This window comes from Bos indicus x Bos taurus, chromosome 10 (genome assembly GCF_003369695.1).
Source record: "Bos indicus x Bos taurus breed Angus x Brahman F1 hybrid chromosome 10, Bos_hybrid_MaternalHap_v2.0, whole genome shotgun sequence".
NCBI classification, from domain to species: Eukaryota; Metazoa; Chordata; class Mammalia; order Artiodactyla; family Bovidae; genus Bos; species Bos indicus x Bos taurus.
The window spans coordinates 49883937-49909252 of record NC_040085.1 but is presented as its reverse complement, the minus strand read 5'-3'; the positions used below and the strand labels follow the sequence as shown (position 1 = coordinate 49909252).

At 37.5% G+C, this 25316-nt stretch overlaps 1 protein-coding gene across 2 annotated transcripts in view; it reads left to right on the top strand.

Moving 5' to 3' along the window:
• Positions 1-25316, top strand: part of UNC13C (unc-13 homolog C) — a 706036-nt gene that overhangs the window by 288373 nt on the left and 392347 nt on the right. Inside the window, exons 7-10 of one of the 2 annotated variants that reach the window (XM_027553962.1) lie at positions 5119-5197; positions 6222-6227; positions 7351-7422; positions 20860-21079. In XM_027553962.1, the coding sequence (XP_027409763.1) occupies positions 5119-5197; positions 6222-6227; positions 7351-7422; positions 20860-21079 (377 nt within the window). The remainder of the gene's footprint in view (positions 1-5118; positions 5198-6221; positions 6228-7350; positions 7423-20859; positions 21080-25316) is intronic. The other variant, XM_027553963.1, reaches the window with a different exon arrangement.

The following is a 25316-nucleotide window of genomic DNA, read 5'->3' as shown; positions in this document are numbered from 1 at the left end:
GGACAGGCCTCTGAATTCTCCTACAAAATATATACATTATATATATATGCATGTTATTAATATTAATATATATTATATAATTATAATAATATAGTTCTCTCTATATATATATTTATATATACATTGTTAAGAACATGATGTTCAAGGCAAGACACTCCCACAATGGATATCAAGATCTACCAGGTATTTCTAGGCCTGGGGAAGTTGCTGTCCTTAAGATTTAACAAGGGTAAAATGGGATTAATGGGAAGCCTCAACTCATATTGTTGTAAATGTAGAATTGTGTAATCATAAAAGCAGTAGAGTATGATAGTGCTAACTCTGACTTAGATCATGATCTTTGGGATGATTCTGAACTATTCTGTGCCTTCGTTTCTTCATCTATAAAATGGGAGAAATAATTGTACCTATTCCTCAGTGGATTTTTTTGAGAATAAAATGACATAATACTTGTAAAGATTGAATTTGATGATTAGTATTATGTCTGGCTCCTGGTAAGCACATTTAAATGTCAGCTAGAATTAGCTAGTTTGTTGGATACATTAGAGACAGGATAATCGAATCAGCTATTACAGAAAGGGGTGAAATCAAACAGCTCTTCCCTAAAATTAGATTTCCCTTCAGAATTACCTACCTGCTGTTGCCCCTGTTGATGACTGCCTCTGACCTCCTCCTCATCCAGCCTAACTACTTTCTTTTGGATTTTAACTGATATCCATGAACCTGACCTCTTGCCAAAAAGTCAATTATTTCCTTACCTACTGTGTTCTTTCCATGCTTCACCTTTTTTTGGTTGTTGTTATTTAATCACTCCCAGACCTCTCCTGGTTAGGAAGCCTCTCGGTAACTATTACACAAATAATTGACATTTGTATAGCACTTCACAGTATTTACCAAGCACTTTTCTATTCAAAAAGTGAGGCTATTAGGGCAGGATCTTTTTTTAAAGTTTGAAATAAAAGCTTTATTATTACTTGATGGATAAGCTCTTTAAAGTATATGTTTATCCAAACTTCTTAGAGTAATGGTAAAAATGTAAAACAAGAAAACACAACCTGATGAACACTTTGGGCGCTACCTGTGAAGCTTAAGAGAATATATTTTACTGCATTACAGTTTTAAAAATTATAAAATATAGGTTTAATTAAATAACAAGCTCAGATGAGACAGATGAATTTTGGATCCCTGTGTTCTAACTTCGGCTCAAGTTTGGCCTCATTCCTTGTGTCTCTCTCTTCTGATGAGACAAGCATAAGGGTGAAGTGTGATTCAATAACATATCTGTGCATTATTTATTCCTGAATCTGTGAATATATACAGTTACTCCAAATTCTAGATGGGCTTTGGAATTTAAGTTCCATGAGAAGGAAAACACAAAGACAATAAGTAATCTTATTGATAGGAAGAAAATATATGACTCACTTATATAACACTTTGCAGTTTATAAATCACTTTCTCAACCATTATCACAATTGAATATGTTTCTCTACAAAGTTATTAAAGTCACATTATTTAGGAGTCAAAACATTTCAAAACACTTGGAGGCAGTGAGTTAGTATGATTGCTATGTAATGTGGTGGAAAGACATTTATTGATGAACATTTTATGCCATTATTATTCTGTTCACAGAGGAGTGAAAGTAGAAAGTGCAAGGAATCAGAGTCTTAGATTGGAGCAAATGAAACTGGAAAAATGCTTTGGAAACCCACTTACATAATCCTTTCCCATCTATTTATTTATTTATTTTCACATATATTTAGTGTTTGAGATATGTGTGTGGTGGGGGAGGTTCAAGCATGAACAAGCAGGGAGAGAAGAATATGGAAAGAGGATAGGAGGGAAGCAGGATGTCACACGGAGATAGCAGTAGTCTTTCTGAAGATGAGTGTTCAGAAGAAAAAAAATATACTGCCCTTCTGTACTCTGCGGTTTCTTGGAGTTCATGAGAGAATGTTGCCAATGTGTCTTTTGTGATCTCAATTCTTGCTCTTTGTCACCATGACTATCACAGCCCTTGACCTAGAGAGTGTCTTATGTACTCAGTCATGTCTGACTCTTTGCAAACCCATGGACTGTAGCCACCAAGCTCCCCTGTCCATGGGGATATTCCAGGCGAGAATACTGGAGTGGGTTGTCATGCCCTCCTCCAGGGGATCTTCCCAATCCAGGGATGGAACCCAGGTCTCCCACGTTGCAGGCAGATTCATTACTGCTGAGCCACCAATCAGCTGCTCTAGAGTGTCAGACAACAGAAGCTGTATTAACTCCTTTTCACAGGTTCAGTGGTGGACCACTTAACTGTTGAATGTCATCTCCAGCTACCACACCCTGTCTCTCCTCACATCTTTTATTCCTTCCCATTCTTTCTTTCCCCTTCCTTAGTCTCTGCCCCATAGTTACTTTTGTCCTGTATTCTGTGACCTATAGGTAACTTTTGTTTCAAGTGCATGACCTTAAGTATACTGTTCATCACTGACAGTGACACAACCATGTGCAATGGTTTTAATATTTCACATGTATTACTGGATTTGCTCCTTATTTTCAAACATGTAAGTTATGGCATTATTACTGTTTATTACATCTTCATTAATATTTTGCTCTACTATTTTATATGAGTTGGGTGGTGATTTTTGTAAATTGTCCAAGATCACCAAATTGGAAGTATTAGAGTTCAGACTGTTGGCTACTAAGAGATACAAGACAAAGGTTCGCCTTTGTTAAATTAAGCAGCAGGAATGAAAAGACAATCTTTGTGTCAGTGAAAACAGAATATTAAAATGCTGATAACCTATTATTGGCTGTTGCAGCCTGTTTCAATGGCAGCGCTGCCCAGCTAAAACATTGTGCCCGCATTGTGATACTTCTGGTGCAAAAGCTGGCTCTTAGCTAGAGGTTAGCAGGAGTTGTGCAGTTCAAGTGAGCAGAAGGGGATGATGATGACCTTTTTGGTTGTATAAAAAGACTGGCTTTGATGCAAGAAAAATCAAATTCAATGTATTAAATTTATTTTAATAAACAAATATAATGTATTTAAAATTATTTTAAATTGCAGATATAACATATGCTTATTATAAAAATTTTGAACATTACTAAATTTATAACATAGGGAGTCTTCTGTCTTTCTCTCATCCAATTTTATTCCACGGAGGTAAGTATGGTTATCAATTTGTTGAATATATTTCTAGACATTTTCCATGCATATATAAGCATCCATTCATATGAGGGTCAATAGGAAACTTAATAATATGGAAATGTGCTTTCTTAACATTCTGTATTTTTTATATATGCACATGTTTATTTAACTTATTTACTTTATTAATTTTTTATTTTTTAATTTTTTTAAATTTTATTTTATTTTTAAACTTTACATAATTGTATTGGTTTTGCCAAATATCAAAATGAATCCATCACAGGTATACATGTGCTCCCCATCCTGAACCCTCCTCCCTCCTCCCTCCCCATACCATCCCTCTGGGTCATCCCAGTGCACTAGCCCCAAGCATCCAATATCGTGCATTGAACCTGGACTGGCATCTCGTTTCATACATGATATTTTACATGTTTCAATGCCATTGTCCCAAATTTTCCCACCCTCTCCCTCTCCCACAGAGTCCATAAGACTGTTCCATACATCAGTGTCTCTTTTGCTGTCTCGTACACAGGGTTATTGTTCTCATCTTTCTAAATTCCATATATATGCGTTAGTATACTGTATTGGTGTTTTTCCTTCTGGCTTACTTCACTCTGTATAATAGGCTCCAGTTTCATCCACCTCATTAGAACTGATTCAAATGAATTCTTTTTAATGGCTGAGTAATACTCCATTGTGTATATGTACCACTGCTTTCTTATCCATTCATCTGCTGATGGGCATCAAGGTTGCTTCCATGTCCTGGCTATTATAAACAGTGCTGCGATGAACATTGAGGTACACGTGTCTCTTTCCCTTCTGGTTTCCTCAGTGTGTATGCCCAACAGTGGGATTGCTGGATCATAAGGCAGTTCTATTTCCAGTTTTTTAAGGAATCTCCACACTGTTCTCCATAGTGGCTGTACTAGTTTGCATTCCCACCAACAGTGTAAGAGGGTTCCCTTTTCTCCACACCCTCTCCAACATTTATTATTTGTAGACTTTTGGATCGCAGCCATTCTGACTGGTGTGAAATGGTACCTCATAGTGGTCTTGATTTGCATTTCTCTGATAATGAGTGATGTTGAGCATCTTTTCATGTGTTTGTTAGCCATCTGTATGTCTTCTTTGGAGAAATGTCTATTTAGTTCTTTGGCCCATTTTTTGATTGGGTCATTTATTTTTCTGGAGTTGAGCTGTAGGAGTTGCTTGTATATTTTTGAGATTAGTTGTTTGTCAGTTGCTTCATTTGCTATTATTTTCTCCCATTCTGAAGGCTGTCTTTTCACCTTGTTGATAGTTTCCTTACTTTAATGATTGCATCACTTCCATTGTGTAATATTCTATAATTCATTCAATCAGTATACGGTTACTGAATATTTAGGTTACCTAGCTTTTGTTGTTAGTAGAAAAAGTTGCAGTGAACATGCTTATACAACATTTAATCTTGTGCATTTATCTTTGGATAATTCAGATAAGTGGAAATTATGGTACTGGGATAATCACTAGTATTTTAAATATGTTGTTAAATTGTTAAGATTCTGCTTGGAGTTCAATCTGTGAAGACACAATGTACACACACACAAAAATAGTATTTTTGCTATAAAAGTTTTTTTTTTTTTAATCATTGCAGACAGATCAAACTTTCACCAAAACTGGTTTGATTCTGTTTCTTCCTCTAGGTGCAAAGTTCCATATACCTAACAATTTTAATTATCCTCTCTGTGGTACAATAAAACAATGTGTCAAACCAGACCATATATAATTCTTCAAAGTATGAAACCATCTAAGATGGAGAGTGATCACTATGTGTGATAGTTGGTCTCTTACTTTGGGGCAAGGTCCTTGAGTCTTGGATCTTTGCTGCTGTCTTAACCAGTATGGTAATCCTTTAACCTTCTTTCACAGACTTTTTACTACAGACAGTGGAATTTTTTTAATAGGAAGTCTATTCTCCATTGAAATCATTCCTTCTCCCCCTCTTTCAGAGCTGGTCGGGGACTTTATGGTATTGACAGTATGCCGGATCTCCGCAAAAAGAAAACTCTGCCTATTGTACGAGATGTGGTGAGTCACTCCTGTTTAATTCATTTTGACTGCATGCATTGTCTTTATTAGATGTCATATTGTCCTTCTCATTAAATGCCTAGCCTGTAAATATTTCATAGCATAAAACACAGAAGAAGCTGGATGCTAGCAGCATTAGGCTTATTATTTCTTTAAAGTCGATTAGATGGAGGAAATAGCTCTAACCTTTTGACAGCTTTTGATATTAGGTGAAATTACAGATTGAGTTAAAATAGTGCTATAATTGAGCAAAAAGGAAGTCATACAACATGCCAAGCAGTCTTCTGCAATTGGGCTTTGATGTGCTCAATTTTATAAATGACCATGAGTTTAATTTGCAGTGTAAGGCTGGATTTGAAGTCTTCACCTTAACCCTATAATCTTTAGCATTTTATAAAGCAAGCAGACAATGTTAATCAGTTCTTTATTCTTTAAGATCACATATAACCAAATTAATAAGCTGTTTCACTCTCCAAAGAAAACCATAGCTTCCAGGTCATTAAAGCCTATACTAGCCCTGAACATAACTCTGAATAACAAACTCTCCTATAAGGAAATATGCTAGAGACTGCTGGGAAATGAAAAGAATTAATAATAGTCTGTATTAAAGTCTAAAAAATAGCCCATCAACAGGAAAAAGAAATGTTTTCTATCATTCACAGTGTTTTCATGTTTTGGAGGCATATTCTTAATAGTTTATTGCATGAAAATATATTTCCCCCAGAGAAACTGAAGTTTCCCTTTTACAACAATGTACACAGATTCTTGATACTGGCAATTTTTAATTTTGCTGTGAAAACCTTTATCCGAAGCTCATCACTTTAGCTTTAAATTAGAAAAGACAAAGTCTTTCCTGGAAAAAACTTATGCTGGAAAGCATGATATGTCTCTACATTTATCTCAGATTCCTGCCGTTGTAGTGTGACATCATTTTTTAGCATTAGGCTTATTTAGCATTATTATGTTCTTTTCTCATATGTCTAATTATTTATATTTTATTTTCTCTATCACTTGGACTCTTCAGGCCATGGTAAGTGATTTTTAATTTATTTAATTAATATTTGGCAGTCTTCTCAAATACTACTCTTATTCATGCAATCCAAGAGAACATGGTGGGGAAATAAAAAGACAGAAACATATAAGAATAAGAAGTTTGGGTTCTATAAGGATTGAACATCTCCATTCTGAAAGATAGAACAACTTATGTAAATAGCAAGTGCAAATATGGACTAAAATAGACTAAAAACATAATTTGAGGGACAGTAGTTGTCAGTGATAAAAGACTATCTTTGGAGATAAGTGCCCTATAAGTTTACATGGTAGGGGTGGAGACAGATGGAAAGTCACCTCCCCGCTTAGGACTGTACTGAACTTAACTAGGCACAGTGTCTTCGTGGCTCCAAGTAGATATATTTCTGACCCCTAATGGAGGAGAATATTTATTATTCCCATCTAGAACTGATTTCCACAGTTCTCTATAGTACCATTGAGTACATTAACCTTATATCATGTATATTTCTAGTGGGAGCCGTATAATGGTTCTATTTTACAGGGGAAACTAAAGGAATGTAACTCTTACTTAAAATCACCTAAGTTACCAGCATTGAGTGAAGAGAACAAATCTGGGAATGATGATTCTCACTTGATAAAATGCATACTTGGTAGGAAAATACATTGGCTAGATATGGAAGCATATTCCAGGAAACTATAGACAACTCAAGAATCATCTAATACCTGTTGTGATTCAGGGCTATCAGAGAGGTGAGCTGGCTCTGTATCAATGGTCATGTTTTATGAAGGCATGTGATTATGGTTTTCTTGGAGAAAAACAATGTTTTAGAAGTCTCATGCTAGCCTAAAAACCTTGGGTTACTCAGTCTTTCTTACTGGGCCTCAGTTTTATCATCTGTGAAATGTAGGGTCTAGGTTTGATGATCTAAAAGGGACTTTTTAGCTTTAATGTTCTGTGATTCCACATTCTGGATGAATTGGCTGACTATTGAATATAGTATGTCCCTGTTACCTAAAGTGTGAACAGTGATAGTCTATACTCTTATATTTTCATCTTCTGCTGAGTAATAGGTAAATAACAGTCACCTCATGTATCAGTAACTCACGATTGTCTTTTTGTTTGTTTGTTTTAATTTTTTAAGACCCTGGCTGCCCGGAAGTCTGGACTCTCCCTGGCTATGGTGATTAGGACATCTTTAAACAATGAGGAATTGGTAGGTGCAGAGTCAGCTACTAACTATACATTGATCATAGTCTGGGGAAAAGCATTCTGCTTGGGCTGCTTGTTTGTTATGGTTATTCCAAAGTTCTAGGAATAACTGGGAACATACAGAAAGTCTCACCCTGAACAAATTTCCTCAAAGCCTCAGCTGCACTATCATACAAATTATCCTGTGTTGCTCAAATATTCATGTACCTTCCCATTTTTACAAATGCTATTTCATCCAAACACAGTTTGCTTGTTATATACACCTGAAAATTCCTGCTAAATTTCTACATAGTCCACATGTTGCCTCATTTTTGAGGCTTTCCCAAACACCTCCCTCCCCTTTTGGCTCAATTATTTGTTTCTTCCTCTGGGCCTTCCTAGCATTTAATCACAAACTCCAGAGGATGGTATGGTTAAGAGTGAAGGCTGCTTGGGGTGAATCCCATTTGGGCTGCTAAATTAGCTTATTATATCTGGCAAGTTATGTAACTTTTCTGGGCCTGAGTTCTCTCATATGTATAGTGATGTGATAATAATACAGTAGATGAAGGGAGTGGATAAGTGTTTAACATGCTTGTACATCCTAGGGTACAGTATACAATAAATACGAGCTGGTGCTTTTATGATTTTTGTTAGTACAATTTGATTATTTTGCATAAGCCTTCTCTTTTGACTCCATGAGGTTAAGAACTGCATCTTGTTTGATGTCCTTGTTAAATGTTTTCATCCCTATTGCTTACTACATAGTCTGGCATGAGATAGATGCTTTGTCAATTCCTTATTGAATGAAAGAACCAACATGATTAGAAGGTAGAAATAGATTGCAAATATCTAGATCAGGGATTCTTGAATTTGGCTCATTAGAATTGCCTGTGTGTGTGTGTGTTGCTCAGTCGTGTCCTACTGTTTGCAACCCCATGGACTGTAGCCTGCCAGGCTCCTCTGTCCATGGAATTCTCCAGGCAAGAATACTGGAGTGGATTGCCGTTCCCTTCTCCAGGGGATCTTCCCGACCTAGAGATTAAACTCAGGTTTCTCCTGCACTGCAGGCAGATTCTTTACCATCTGAGCCATCTAGAATCACCTAGGGGAGCTTTCAAACCCTGATGCCTGGGTCTCACTCCCATGAATGATTTAACTGGCTTCAAGTGTAACCTGGATAGAAGGGTTAAAAAGAAAAAAACCTCCCAGGTAATTCCAATTCCAATGAGCAGTGGATGTTGTGCCATGGTAACTGCATCTTGCCAGCCACTACTCTGGGGCTTGTATCCAGGAAAATCTATCTGTGCCCCTGTGCACAGATTATTGCAACTGTGTACTACCTCCTCCAATTTGGAGACTTTGTCTTTCTTAGAGAATAAAAACATGGCCACTATTATTACTTGTTTTAAATTTCTATATACTTGACATGTAAACACCATTATTTACATTTTTGTTTCTCATTTTCTTCTTCTTTCATTGTCATCTTCCACCCAAAACCAACCTTTCCTAGGTCTCCATCAGCAAACCCCCCTCAGCCCAATACATATCAGCAGTCGTACATGTCTATTTGAATATCTGGGTGCTACAGCACATTCAGAACATTTTGTATTGTGCCATGGTATTTTTAAAACATGACTGCTTTCCCAGGGGCTTATTTTTATCTGTTGGGTTTATTATGCCATGTAATACTTCCAGTGTAGTTCGGATACAAGAGAAAATAAACATTCTCTGATACATGAAAAAGCCTCTTATTGCTTACTGAATCTCAGAGTATCCAGTCTTTTGCTTCAGAGGAAATAATCAAAATGGAAGGTTTTTATTGGATAGACTTCTAGACTGTTTTTTTATGTTTTAAAATATTGTCTTTGGTTTAAAGCACAAATACTCATCCCTATGAAAAGTTAAGAGGAAAGCAATAGAAATTAGAGGAATGCCACTACATTTTCTGAAGCTCTGACAGAGAGCACACCCTCACTGTATGGTTAAAAGAGCTATTGGTCAACTGTTCCTTTACTTAAAAGTATTCATTTTAGTTTTAGTATTTAGTTTCAGAAGGGCTCCGTAAAAGATTTTTCTGTGTGAGTGTTGGGTGGATGAACCAAGCCCAACAGTTCCTACTAAAACTCATAAAGCCCATTTCCCTGGGGCCGGTGTCTCAAAATGCAAATGAAATATGACTTCCATACAACAGGCATATTAAATCTCATTCTTGACAAGCTGTCACATTAAGTCATTACATGGGCAACTAATATAAACGCTGGAGTGAATAATTTCTAGTTCCTGGTGCTGCAAGTCCCAGGCACCCTCAATGTGAAGCATGAAATATTTGCCTTTACATGAAGAAAAATGACTTGGCCATGTGCAAAAAGGTAGCCCTTCTATTTGAATAGCCCTATTCTATTTGAATTAAAGAGATGTACAGTAAAAATCTCAGTCATCTCTTCCAAGGAAGGAAAGTGCTATAAAGTCTGAGGCAAGTTGACAGTGGGTAGGCCAGCACCATCTCCATTGACACACAGTTGGCAGTGAGCAAATCACTGCCAAGTGCTGCATCCGTCACCAGTTCCCACTCACCATGGGAGCTACTGGGGTTGATTGGGAATCTCAGTCTAATTAGCCCTAAAGGCCTGAAATTTCTAAATAGTCCAATCTGGTTGAATAACACAAGACAGAATAACAATCTGGTATTCATACACAGTAATCTGCCTGGCGCTATACTGCTTAGCTTTGTGCTTGCCTTCTCAGGGATAATTTCCTAGGTTTGGACCCAACAGTAGCACAATCAAAGCAAATCCACTCAACATTTCAACAAATATGGACTGTCTACTATGTTTCAGGCATTGTTTCAGATTTTGGAAATAAGGCAGAGAACAATTCATCTAAAAATCCCTGCCACCATGATGCTTATAATGTAGTGAAGGGAGAGCTGAGATAACAGTCACCCAAGGACTGTTGCCATGGTTCTTAGTAGAAGCTCTTAGTTGGTGGGGTATTTAAATTAAGACAGGCTTAGATGATGGTTGGGAGAAGGCAATGGCACCCCACTCCAGTACTCTTTCCTGGGAAATCCCGTGGATGGAGGAGCCTGGTAGGCTGCAGTCCATGGGGCCGCTAAGAGTCGGACACGACTGAGCGACTTCACTTTCACTTTTCACTTTCATGCATTGGAGAAGGAAATGCCAACCCACTCCAGTATTCTTGCCTGGAAAATCCCAGGGACAGGGGAGCCTGGTGGGCTGCCGTCTATGGGGTCGCACAGAGTCGGACACGACTGACGTGACTTAGCATAGCATAGCATAGATGATGGTTATGGGAAACTCAGAGTGAAGAACCCAAATCACCAAGGCTAAAAGAGATTCTCAAACATGGTTTATTCTATCTGGGTTGATGGCCATGTTTAGGAGGCTGGCCTAAGGGCATGCTTATAGAGTGTGTGAATTCTCACTAAGGGTTGATTTGTCTAGGGATATAGAGGTCCTTCTTCCAATACAGGATTCAGGCAAAAGCAAAGGGACTGGCAAGAACTAGGTGTGAGAGTGATCAGGAAATCAGATCTGGGTCCTGTTCCTAGCATGACACTAGAAGAATACATGGGAGAAGGAAACAGGTCAGAACCACCTGCCTAGTATCTGGGATTCAGTCTGAAAGTTGAAGGCTCATAGTTCACCCAAGGAGTCTAGGGTCCTGCTCAGAAACAGGAATCCTTTCAAACCACATAAATGATTGTTGAAGTGATGTGATCTGAGTTTGAATCTCAGCTCTACCTCTTACTGCTTTTCAGAACTCATTTCTTGTCCTTACACTTTATCTCCCTCAGGCTCATCCTTAAATTAATGCAGTAATACTTATTTCAAAAAGAGTGAGCATTAAGGAAATGTCTTGCCAGGCACAGCAATGGCCATCAGGGCAGTGAAGTAGGAACTTAAGGTCAAGAATGCAGAGTACATGCTGAGCCCAGTGCATCCCTGTCGCCTTTGCACCTGAGCGGCAGGTTGCAGGGAGGATTGACAGGGGCTTCATTACAAGCAGTGTTTGCTATTGGTCTTGCTTCTTGCCTTCTTCAAGAGCATGGTCCTAGGCTTGAGAAAAGTGTTGGTCCAAGTCTGCCATTTATTAACTGAGCGAACTTGGGCAAGTTACTGAAATTTTCTGGGCTTCAATTTTCTCATATGTTTGCTAATTATGTAAAATGTTTGCATCCATATTCATTAGTAAAATGGCTTATGGTTTACCATGTCTTTGAACAATCATGGCATCAATAATAAATTAATTTTGTTAAATAAGCTAGGGAGCTTTCCTTTTTGTCACTTCTCTGGGATGATCTATGTGAAATGCATGTTGCTGTACCTTGAAAGGGAGAAGGCAATGGCACCCCACTCCAGTACTTCTGCCTGGAAAATCCCATGGACAGAGGAGCCTGGTAGGCTGCAGTCCATGGGGTCTCAAAGAGTCGGACACGACTGAGCGACTTCACTTTCACTTTTCACTTTCATGCATTGGAGAAGGAAATGGCAACTCACTCCAGTGTTCTTGCCTGGAAAATCCAATGGACGGAGGAGCCTGGTGGGCTGCCGACTATGGGGTCGCACAGAGTCAGACACGACTGAAGCGACTTAGCAGCAGCAGCAGCAACAGTACCTTGAAAGACTGACAAAATTTGCCTCTTAAAACCGTCTTGTAGTTTTGTTTTGGGGGGGGGGTCATTTGTTTTATTTGAGGGTAGTTATTTGACTACTGAATCAATTTATTTAGTATAACAGTTCTATTCCTGTTATTTAAACATTTGTTCTTGAGTCAATTTGATAATTTATATTTTTCCCAAAGGTTGTCTTTTTTTCTAAATTTTCAAATTGAATACTATCAAATTGTTCATATAATTGTATCATTCATAAAAGCTTGAGCTGTTTTTATCTTATTTATTTGTACTTTTTTCTCTTTTGTAAATCAGTATACAAGAGATTCTCTGGCATTTGTTGACTCCATATACTTGATTTGCTTTCTATTTCATTTATTTCTGCTCTTATCTTATTTGAATTCATCTTCTGCTATTTGTATTTATCCTGAAGCTATTTTTCTAACTTACTAAGTTGAATATGTAGTTTGTTAATTTTTATTGTTGCTGTTAACTATTGTTGTTGTTCAGTTGCTAAGTCCTATTTGACTCTTTGCAACCCCAGGAACCACAGCATGCCAGTCTTCCCTGTCCTTCAGTATCTCCCAGAGTTTGCTCAAACTCATGTCCACTGAGTCAGTGATGCCTTCCAACCATTTCATCCCTGTTGCACCCTTGTCTTCTTGCCCTCAATCTTTCCCAGCATCAGGATCTTTAACTGTCGCATACACACAAAATACATACAGCATCAACGAAGTGAAAAACAGTACAAACACCTGTATATCCATCACTTAGCTTTGAAAAGAGAATATTTCCACCCTCTGTGTATTCCTTTCTCAATTTCTTTCTCCTTCCAAACTTCAAAGATTTTATATCTATCATTTTATTGCTTTTGTTTATATTTTTAACCACATGTGTATAACTTAATTTTCTTTTTGTCTTTTCTAACGTATGCATTTAAAACTATCCATTTTCCTCTTAGCACACTTTAGCTGCATTGTACAAATTTTGATATATAGTGCTTTTCTTGTTGTTTAGATAGAATTGTTTCGTAAATGGTCCAGTGATTAGTATTTTGACTCATCAGTTATATGGAAAGTGTTTTCATTAATATTCCAAAGATAAGGGCTTTATTTTGTTACTGCATTGTATTCAAAGGAGATGGACTGTACTTCAGTCTTTCTTATTTAATTGAGGATTGCTGGACTTCCCTGGTGGCTCAGACAGTAAAGTATCTGCCCGCAATGCTGGAGACCTGGGTTTGATCCCTGGGTCAGGAAGATCTGGTGGAGAAGGAAATGGCAACCCACTCCAGTACTCTTGACTGGAAAATTCCATGAACTGAGGAGCCTGTTAGGCTACAGTCCATGGGGTCTCAAAGAGTTGGACACGACTGAGCGACTTCACTTTCACTTTATAGCTTAATACATGATCAGCATTGTAGATATCACATCTGAGCTTTCTCTGTTTTAGTACATAAGTTTTGGGGCTTCTATACCTCTAATAATTTCTTTCAACTTTTGCTAGTTGATCTTAATAATCATTTAAATGATTTTTCCTTAAAAATATTCTATGTGATATTAATACAGCTACCCTAAATTTTAGTTCAGTTGGTAAAGAATCCACCTGCAATTCAGGAGACCCTAGTTCAATTCCTGGGTCAGGAAGATCTGCTGGAGAAGGGATAGGCTACCCACTCCAATATTCTTTGGCTTCCCTTGTGGCTCAGCTGGTAAAGAATCCACCTGCAATGCAGGAGACCTGGGTTTGATCCCGGGCTTGGAGAAGGGAAAGGCTACCCACTCCAGTATTCTGGCCTGAGGAATTCCATGGACTGAAGTCCATGGGGTCACAAAGAGTTGGAGATAACTGAGTGATATTCACTTTCACTTTCACTAAATTAGGTTAGTATCCTCTGTGATAGAACTTTTTCTAGCCCTTTATTTACATTTTATTGTGTCTTTATTCATATCTTACAGAAAAACAACTTGATTTTAAAATTTAATTTCAGAATTTTCCTTTTTATGGGTGAATTCTATTTTGTGGGTGAATTAGTTCTATTACTTTTTTTAAATTTACTATTTCTCTTCATTTTACTCTGTTTCCTTTCTAGGTTTATATTCTGTAGATTGAGTTTTCTTTAGTTTCCCTGTTTTCCATTAAATAGATTGAAGTTATCTATACTATTTATTTTAATAAAGTAGATAATTTTTGAATGTTTAATTAAAATACTTTTCAAATTTTAAAGTTGATCAATAACCCTGTCTTAAATACACACACACACACACACACACACACACATATAAAGATCTGAAAGTGCTTAGGCTTTGGTTACTACTCTCAGTGCAACATTAGGTAGGAGGCAAGTCTGAATGTCATATCTTAAAATGATATGAAAAGCCCAAGATCAAAGCCCATGGACTTTAACTGAATTCCAAACACATCTCCTAGGTTTCCAGAGAATCCACTTTTGTAATTTTGTCATTAAGTTCCTTTTTAAAAACTTTCTGAGATAACTGGGGAATATATTTCTTTTGAGCCCCTTCTATATAGTAAAATGTTTTATTTTTTTCCCACAAAAAACAGTAAAATGATGTTTTTTGTTTTTTTTTTTCTGGCTAGGTTGCCAGATTAGTTTTTCAATATACAAACTGAATATACTAATATTTCTGGAAGATTGTTGGGGAAATCAAATGAGATAAATTGAGAGCACTTCAACCATTTTGGACACATGGTAAAAAGTGAGTGTTACTTGCTCAGTCATGTCCAACTCGTTTCGACCTCATAGACTGTAACCCACCAGGCTTCTCTGTCCATGGAATTCTCCAGGCAAGAATACTGGAGTGGGTTGCCACTGCCTTCTCCTGGGACTCTTCCTGACCCAGGGATCGAACCTGGGTCTCCCGCATTACAGGCAAATTCTTTACTGTTTGAGCCACCAGGGGAGCCCCTTGGACACATAAATATGTAGTAAATATTAGTTATTATTTTTATGATTGTCTCTTTCACCACACAGCTTTTCATAGATGTATGAGTGACTTTCTTAGTTACAAAAGAGAACAGTAGAATAGGTTCCCTTTAAGAGAGATGCTCACCCCTTTCTCTCTTTTCCTTTTATAATATCCTAATCCTTCTTCCTCTTTCATGACCTCTATCAGAAGATTTATAAAAACTCAGGCTCTGCCCCAACTGATGAGAACTAGACCTTTCCACATTAAAATGTCCAATGTTTCCCCCGGTGGAGAAATTCACCTTATTTTTGGCCTCTTATGTTTATTTATTTATTTATTTTTAAATTTTATTTTATTTTTAAACTTTACAAATTGTATTAGTTTTGCCAAATATCAAAATGAATCCATCCTGGCCTCTTATATTTAATAAGTTACTCATCTTATACCACTTTATATATATATACACACACACACACACACACACACACACACACACATTGAAAGCTTGAATTGGAGAAAAACCGATACTTACAGTACATGACAAATTTGTCCTAATTTGTTATCAGATCAAGTTCCTTGTCATATATTGGCATGAAACAAAATTATCTTTTAAGGTGTATATCCTGTATTGTCCTCTTCTTAAATTATTGAATCATCTATTTTATCACTCTTTTACTCTCTTTATTTGGACTCAATCTATTAGTTACTTGATCAGTGGTAATGTGAGTAAAACAATGTGAGCAAAAACAAACTACATAAAGTGTTCCATGTAGAGGCACATAACTTTTAGTCTCTGTACGTTCTGCTATAAAAATTTTGCCTGAGTAATTTTACCTTCTGGTGTCAATCTTATGTAATGATTAGTTTGATTAAAAAATCAGTCATGAAATTATGTCTGTTTTTATGCTCAGGATCTTATTCTACCATTGTTCTGTCCTCATAACAAATTTCAAAGGTCTCATTTATCTAACCTTTGCTCTGCAAATCTTTCTGATGCTTTTGTCCAGAAATAGCAAAATGATACATACAGGGCAGTAAATTGATTTCTTTTCTAAAAAGCATGCATTAAGCACATGAAATACACTTAAAAACAGAAAGCATACTTTTTCCCTAGAATTATCAAAATGTGATTGTTTTTTTAAGTATAAGAAAATGATGGTTTGCATATTTCTGTGAGGGAGTACGAGAAGAAAAATAGAACTTTATTAGTTAAGTCGCTGGTTAACATGGGGGCAGGGGGAGAGAAAAGGTATGTGGCAAATGGAGGCAGCCAGGCTTTGTTCCTGTTTTAAGTGTCAACAGTTGGTAGATTGGAATTTTGGTGGCCCCAGAACACTGGTAATTGTTCTCGGTAGGAGGCTTGACTGCTTTATTTCTTGGACTCATTCTAATTTCCCCGTATAGCTGTCAATAGGAAAGGCAATTCCAGAGTCCTAATTGTTCAGGAAGTCATTTAGTAGAGCAACTTGCTTTAAATTCCAGTTTCTCGGGGCATGAATTGTTAACAAAATCTACGTCTAAAATATGCGCATCTTCTCCTTTGTAGTCCATAGGTCATACTTGGTTATTAAGTCTTATCTGAGTGAAAGTGTTCCTTGTTCTCATTTCTACAGATCAAGGCACTGTTGAAACACAGTAAAATTGCCTTATTTTCTGGAATCACTTCAGTAGTATAAAAGTAATGTTTCTTATTTTTTACTTCTCTGCAAAAGCCTGATATCCTGGCTCTAAATATAAAAATTCCTGGAAGAATATGGGTCAAACTATGCCTAAATTTGAAAGATTAAGCTATTTTTTATTTTAGGGCTTTTTCGGTTTATAAATTACTTCTGCAGTGAGCAAAGATTTTATTATTATCAGAACATTCATTTTAGCTAATAATATTACATTGACTGTACAAGATTTGAAAAGTTTAGAAACATTTAAAATAGATTAGTGGCAAGTCTCCCAAATTGCTGAATCCACTCTGTCTCTCAGTCCTAATTCCAGTAATTAGGATTCTGCTTGTTCTTTGAACCATCTTCTCCATATGTCTGGTTCCTTGTTTACCTAGGCCAGAGACCCTCTCTTGATAACATAATTCCCAGTCCCCATCCTTTCACATCAGCTAGCATCCTATTACCTGCACCGAGTTATCTTTCTATCTACTCTGAGTCCTTGTATGCATGGGTATATATGTGTATATTTTTTCTCTTCTCGTTAATCCAATTCTTAATCCAAGGTAAGTGGCAGACTTCCATTTCCCATGGCTCATTTTAGGGTTTTCCTTTGTTTTCTTCTGTTTTGTTTTCATTCAGTGCCCCATATCCTAGGTTTTCACCTTATTCCACAAAAGCTATGTCGTTGTAATCTTATTTGATCTGCTGTTATTTTGCTGCTAAAAATACACTCTTTCCCTCAGTATACCATATTCTCCTGAGATGATCATATCAGATGTATTTTTCCATGATTTCCTTAGCTATTGATTTCCTGAATTTCTATGTTGACCATCATTCTATCTTATGCTTTGCTGGAATAAGAAATATTTTCATAAACCATTTATTTTAGAGTGATTTTCAGCTTTAGTAAACACATGCCCATATCTCCAAAATCAAGAATGAAAAACCCATATTATCATTTTCTTGAGACTGGGGACATATACCCTCTAGTGAATTATCTTATGTTTTTGTCCAGCTTCTATAGCTTTCAAATGTTATGGTTTATTTTAATGCCCTATTCAATTGATTTTTGATGTGCTGTCTGATCAATTTTCCATGTTTCTTCTTTTTTGAAATTAGCTTCTCTTCTCATGAAATGGACCATGCTTCTTTAACCAAACCAAAACAAACATTTCAATTTCAATGAAACCTTCCCAGCTGTCTATCAAAACTGTCTTTCACTTGTTTTCCTTCAACATGTGTAATATTTTAGCAAGTGTTCCTTATATTAATACTCTTACTACAGCCTAAAAATGTAGAGGACTGCTTGTATATCACTTGAATTCAATAAAAAGAAAATGGACATAGGGGATTAGATAAAATGTGTTAATCATTAAATTTAAATTATGTGGATAAATTCATATTAAAAAGCAACTGCTTGTCTAACTCGAGGCTTCCCTGATAGATCAGTTGGTAAAGAATCTGCCTGTAATGCAGGACACCCCGGTTCTATCCCTGGGTCAGGAAGATCTGCTGGAGAAGGGATAGGCTACCCACTCCAGTATTCTTGGGCTTCCCTTGTGGTTCAGGTGGAAAAGGATCTGCCAAACTCTGCTTTCTAAGTTAATATGTATCTCTCTCTTATGTTCAGTAGCAGACTCTGTTCTATTCCTACCCAGTGTTCCAGTTAGAATTGTTGTTTTTTACCCCTACTAAAATAACAAATTATGCAATTGCAAATATACCTGAACTCCAATCTTGGTTTTTTTTTGTTTTATTTTAGCTAAACCAACAATTCTGTACTATGCACACACACATATCACACAGTCCCCCAGGCCCTCAGCTCAGAACATAAAACTGTCTATGTAGAACTAATGGTATATCTCTTATGCCAAGAATCATTCAGTTCACTTCAAAGATATTAAATATCACTCTGCTAGGTAGTAAAGGTGAAGCAAAGATGAATAATACATGCTTCTAATTCTAATAGAACTCTTAACAGTTCTTTTCAAGACATGACATCTTCATTAAAGAATGAAACCAAGAGATTTATTGACTCAGATTATCTTTATTGAAAAGTGATGGATCCACTTGTTCTATATAAACCCTAACACGGGGTTCCCCTACTTGAGAAGTTCCCATATTTTGAACACACTTTTGCTGTGTAGACTCACTTGAAATGTAAAGAACTTTGATCAGACCCTCATTGAATGGCAAGGCTGGATCTTGCTTTTTAAAAGATAGATGAATTTTTAGTGAAGATTAGCTTCCTTGTAGGGAAACTCCTTGTACCATTACCAGATATATTCTGGGGAAATGCCTGGTGAGGGGAATTACTGATAAAAGGAAAAGTGCCGTTTCCATACTTTGGAATTGAAGAATAATAGAAAGGTAACCATTTCAACACCGTGGGAAGATACTCTGAAATGAGATTTAAGAATGATTAATGGAAAACACAAGCACTTCCCTTCTAGTGTTGCTTATCAGCTAGACTCCTACAGAATTTGTGTAAACAACCATTCACCAGGCATCAGGTGGTTGTGGGGAATTATAAATGTAACTTCAGAGAGTGCTGGTCTTTCTCCCCAGCGAGTCACCAGCAGAGTGGGAAATGAGAAGCGAAGAGACTCATCTAAACAAATCTGAAGTATGAGCACTCTTACTTAGCATTTATTCAGTATGTGAAGTCTATGGGCTATATTTGTTACTGTCACACAGTTTGATCATCAACAAACAGTAGACAGGTAGAGCAGGAAATTGAGGATTAGAGAACTTAAATCTCTCCATAGATTATAAGACTCTCAAGTAGCACAGTGTTCATTTCATGCCATGAAAAGGTGCTGTGCCCTAACACTCAGAGACAAGACAGCTCCTGCCTTCTGAAGCCCATTTCAACTGTCATGCAACAGAGCCTGTGCTCAGGAACTCAGGCCTCTGGGCTCCTTGTTCAGTGCTCACTTCACCAATGGCTTCCCTGCACTGTTAAAAATTATCTCCATTCAGTCATCTGTAAAGATGTGGATGGAGCTAGAGTCTGTCATACAGAGTGAAGTCAGACAGAAAGAGGAAAACAAATATTGTATATTACTGCATATACATGGAATCAAGAAAAATGGTACAGATTAACATATTTACAGGGCAAGAGTAGAGATGGAGACATACAGAATGAACAAGTGGACATGGTGGGGAGAGAAGTGGAATTAATTGGGAGATTAGCACTGACATGTATACACTACCATGTGTAAAGTAGATAGCTAGTGGGAACCTACTGTGTAACACCGGGAGCTCAGCTCTGTGATGACTTGATGGGTGGGATGGGGTGGTGACGGAAACCACAGAGGCAGGGGATATATGTATGCATAAAGCTGATTCACTTTGCTATGCAGCAGAACTAACACAACATTGAAAAGCAATTATATCCCAATAAATTAAAAAATATATATATCTCCCTTTAAGGCAGTGAAAGCAAGTCCCTGTAGAAAGATCTCTAGAAGTATACTTCGGAATTGGGGAGGGGTGTCATGTTACAGAGGATGTTATGTTAGAATCAGGGAGGTGAGGCCTGGTTAAGATACAAAGGAGGAGTGAGGGGTGTTTGTAGAAGTTTAAAATCAGCATTCAGAATACTTTCCATGACTTTATAATTTTACCAAGAACCAACTTAGACCAAAGATATTAATATAAATTTCTTTTGACTTTTGAATTGGTGTTTCCTGAATATCTATCTCAAGCCGTAGACTAGATTATGCTCTGAGGATTGATCCAGCAGTGAGCATGATGTTCATCATCCTTGTGCTCATGAAGTAACAGGACAGAGGATGTAGTCATTATCAAGAAACCAGAGCTTTGTGCTGCCATGAAAGAACCTTGCACAGCATTGAAGCCCAGTCCCATGTGAAAATTAGGGAGTTTCTCTATTCAAATTGGAGAAGGAAATGGCAACCCACTCCAGTGTTCTTGCCTGGAGAATCCCAGGGACAGGGGAGCCTGGTGGGCTATCGTCTCTGGGGTTTCACAGAGTCGGACACGACTGAAGCGACTTAGCAGCAGTATTCAAATTACTGAATCGGGCCCTGGAGCATTGAAGGAAGAATACTTAAGCAGAGTCACTGTGATGACTGTCATCACTTAAATAAATAATTAAAGAGTTCTCTCAAAATAGCATTTTCAGGAAAAAGTGATAACATGGTTTGTTTTATGTTGGACTTCTCCAGATCCATTGATGTACCTTACGTTGGTAACTTCTCTCACCTTCCCAGAAAATACATGTCTTCAAGAAGACGCTACAGGCACTGATCTACCCCATGTCCTCCACCACCCCACACAACTTTGAGGTCTGGACGGCTACAACACCTACCTACTGTTACGAGTGTGAAGGGCTCCTATGGGGCATTGCCCGGCAAGGCATGAAGTGTTCGGAGTGTGGAGTGAAGTGCCACGAAAAGTGTCAGGACCTCCTGAATGCCGACTGTTTGCAGAGTGAGTACTCAGGTGAAGAAGCAGGTGTGCAGAGCTGGTCTCATTCTGTGTGTTTTCAGCTCTTGCTAATTCTCAACAAATCCTATCCAGGCATACGAAGTTATACACACTGCCCATCAATTACCTACTGACTTTGTTGACCCTGGCACTGTCAGATTCCTCAGAATAACTACTTGGAGTTCAATGGCACTTGGCCCAAGTAGAAATTTTCAAAGTGATTTCCAATCTGTGTTCTTACTTTTATCTCATAATAGCCCGACATGGTCAGTGGGAACATGTAAAGTCATGTTCCTCAAACAGGGCTGACGCATCCCTGAGGTGACAGCAACTGAAATTCTTTCCCAAGCCTGCTTGACTTCTGCCTTCTGCAAGCAAGCGCCATGCTCTTCTGCAGCCCCTGTGCAGACCTTAAAATTGGGAGGCCATGTATCTGAAAGTCAAAGACAAATCTAACTTACCAGATATGTGACCTGGAAAAAGTTTTTCTAACTTCTCAGGGCTTCATTTTTCTTCCTTCAAATAAATTGGAATAATAAAATTTACCTTAGTGGTTTATTTTGAAGACTAAATGGGGAAGTCGCTGCTAAGAATCTGGCACATAGTAGATGCTCAGTGAATATTAATGGCCTCTCCATTCTTTTCAGATCAGATCAGATCAGATCAGTCACTCAGTCGTGTCCGACTCTTTGCGACCCCCTGAATCGCAGCACGACAGGCCTCCCTGGCCATCACCAACTCCCGGAGTTCACTCAGACTCAACGTCCATCGAGTCAGTGATGCCATGCAGCCATCTCATCCTCTGTCATCCCCTTCTCCTCCTGCCCCCAATCCCTCCCAGCATCAGAGTCTTTTCCAATAAGTCAACTCTTCGCATCAGGTGGCCAAAGTACTGGAGTTTCAGCTTTAGCATCATTCCTTCCAAAGAAATCCCAGGGCTGATCTCCTTCAGAATGGACTGGTTGGATCTCCTTGCAGTCCAAGGGACTCTGAAGAGTCTTCTCCAACACCACAGTTCAAAAGCATCAATTCTTCGGCACTCAGCCTTCTTCACAGTCCAACTCTCACATCCATACATGACCACAGGAAAAACCATAGCCTTACATTTCTGAATAAGTACATGTCACTTTGACTTTTATGACAGGTTATCTTAGATTTTTCATTTCTGAAAAAAGAAAACCCTTTACTGGTACTTTAGGTCCTGAAATGCCAAAACTCTAAAACACATATTATTGACTTTTCACTGCTGAATTGATTTGTCTGCTGACCTTAAATAACTAAAAAAGTACTGCTGAAGAACTCTATTTAAACATGGATTTTCATCTTCAAATAATGTGTTTTTCACATTTAATAGCGTCCCCTTTATTATTTATTTGAATATGGTCAGTGTAAGGTGCATGGGTTACCTGAAATTGAGGGAGGACAGAGGAAAATGTCAAAATAGAGATTAAATCGCAAATGCTGGTATGTCTGGCTGTGGTCATAACAGTTCACACACATTGTACACTTTCTTCTACCTGATTAGTATTCTCCCTATACAACCAGATCAATTGAGACTGTTAATGGTAATGAGTATGGTTTTTTAAAGCAAAATAGTACTCCTTTAAAACATAAAGTGCATACTTAGGAATGAATGCTTGTAAGGAAGGAAACTGACTCAGTATTACCCAGCCAAGTTACCTGCAACATCCCATCCTACAATTACACTTTAGTCTTCCTCTTTTAAAAGTGAATTGTGAACCAGTGTCTTAAGAAACAACCATATTAGGGCAGTGATATTTTGAGAAAATAGGTAGGAAAAAATATTGCCATATAGAAACGATGGCTTAGATCTCTTCAAGAAAAAAATGATGTAGGTCATACTTAAGAAATGAGCTCATTCTTCAGGTCTTTCAGAGAAGAGAGATGCCACCCACTCATAAGCTTTAGAAAATTTTCATAGTCTGTTTCCATTTCTTCAGATAGCATGCTTTATTTGGTAATGGTTAAATACATGTGGCAAGCTTTTCATTGAAGTTATTCATTAAAATGTATGTAAATTTGAAGAATCAGAAACAGTACAAAAAAATGAAAGTAGACATGTATCCCCCAGGAAAGAGAGATTTTCCTTAATAACTCCTTATATTTCCCTGAAACTCACATTCTCACACTGAATGGAAAGAGGTTTTGCTAATAAATGAATTCAGCTTCACCACTTACCACAATAACTATCAATAAAATTTAATGCTGTCCTAGCAAACTAATGTTGAAAATTCTCCAAGCTAGGCTTCAATAGTACATGAACTGAGAACTACCAGATGTTCAAGCTGGATTTAGAAAAGGCAGAGGAACCAGGTATCAAATTGTCAACATCTGTTGGATCATAGAAAAAGAAAGAGAATTCGAGAAAAACATCTACTTCTGCTTTATTGACTATGCCAAAGCCTTTAACTGTGTGGATCACAACAAACTGTGGGAAATTCTTCAAGAATTGGGAATACTAGACCACCTTACCTGCCTCCTGAGAAATCTGTATGAAGATCAAGAAGCAACAGTTAGAACTGGACATGGAACAACGGACTGGTTTCAAATCAGAAAAGGAGTATGCCAAGGCTGTATATTGTCACCCTGCTTATTTAACTTATATGCAGAGTAAGTCATGTGAAATGCTGGCTGGATGAAGCATGAGGTAGAATCTAGATTGCTGGGAGAAATATCCATAACCTCAGATATACAGATGATACCACCCTTATGACAGAAAGCAAAGAGGAACTAAAGAGCCTTGATGAAAATGAAACAGAATAGTGAAAAATCTGGCTTAAAATTAAACATTCAAAAAACTAAGATCATGGCATTCAGTCCCATCACTTCATGGCAAATAGACGGGGAAACAATGGAAACAATGACAGACTTTATTTTCTTGGGCTCTAAAATCACTATAGATGGTGACTTCAGCCATGAAATTAAAAGACCCTTACTCCTTGGAAGAAAAGCTATGAAAAACCTAGACAGCATATTAAAAAGCAGAGACCTTACTTTTCCTACAAAAGTCGGTCTAGTCAAAGCTATGTTTTTTCCAGTAGTCATGTATGGATGTGAGAGTTGGACCATAAAGAAAGCTGAGCGCTGAAGAATTGATGCTTTTGAACTGTGGTGTTGAAGAAGACACTTGAGAGTCCCTTGGACTGCAAGGAGATCAAATCAGTGAACCCTAAAGGAAATAAGCCCTGAATATTCATTGTAAGGACTAATGCTGAAGCTCCAATACTATTGCTACCTGATGCAAAGAACTGATTCAACTGAAAAAGACCCTGACTAGAAAAGGTTGAATGCAGGAGGAGAAGGAGACGAGGGAGGGTGAGATGGTTGAATGGAATCACCGACTCAATGGACATCAGTTTGAGTGAGTTCTGGGAGTTGCTGATGGACAGGAAAGCCTGGCGTGCTGCAGTCCATGAGGTCGCAAAGAGTAGGACATGACAGAGCAAATGTACAAAACTATAGAATTAGTGATGTTTCCTTAAGAAACTTCTCTTTTCAGTGCTTTAAGCAAAAAAGTTTTTATGGTGGCACCTTGTTTGAAATACCCCATGTGTGCCAAAATCAAAAGAAAAGGAGAGAATAAAAATTTAAAGAAGTGAGAGTTGGAAAGCATAGCTAATGCATTCTCTTGTAAACATAGGAGGTTCTTCAATTTCCTTCTCAAAATTATCATTCAATTTCTGTTTTAATACCCACAGAGAAAATTTAACAGTATGCCAGGCAGTTTGTATTAGAAAATTCTAGCTTATAAATTAAAATTTGAACCAATTTTAGTAACTGGTTCAAAATAACCTCTAGGAACTTATTTTAAGCCAAATCCTACCTTTGAAGAAAATATTTAATAAATTGTCTCCTATCTTGTTTAATAGTTTTACAAGATAATCATTTTTAGATTTCTAGAACCCTCATTATTTTGCTAATTCTTTTCTGAAAATGTTGCTGGCAATATACATACACACATACACAGAATAAAGCAAAAGGAAGCAAAAAGTCTATATTTGGGTCTGACCAATGACCAATTCACAATAAAGGATATTTAAAGTTACTTCATTTGAGTTTGGTATTTAAATCTTATGGAATATTGGATCTGTGACTTGCACACTTGCAGTCAAGTGAAGTTAGAACAGGTGATAAACCCACCCACCATTGCAGTACCTCCATGCATGTTCAGAGATGCATGGAAATGTCAGATGAGTTCCCCAAACAGCCTCATCTCAGT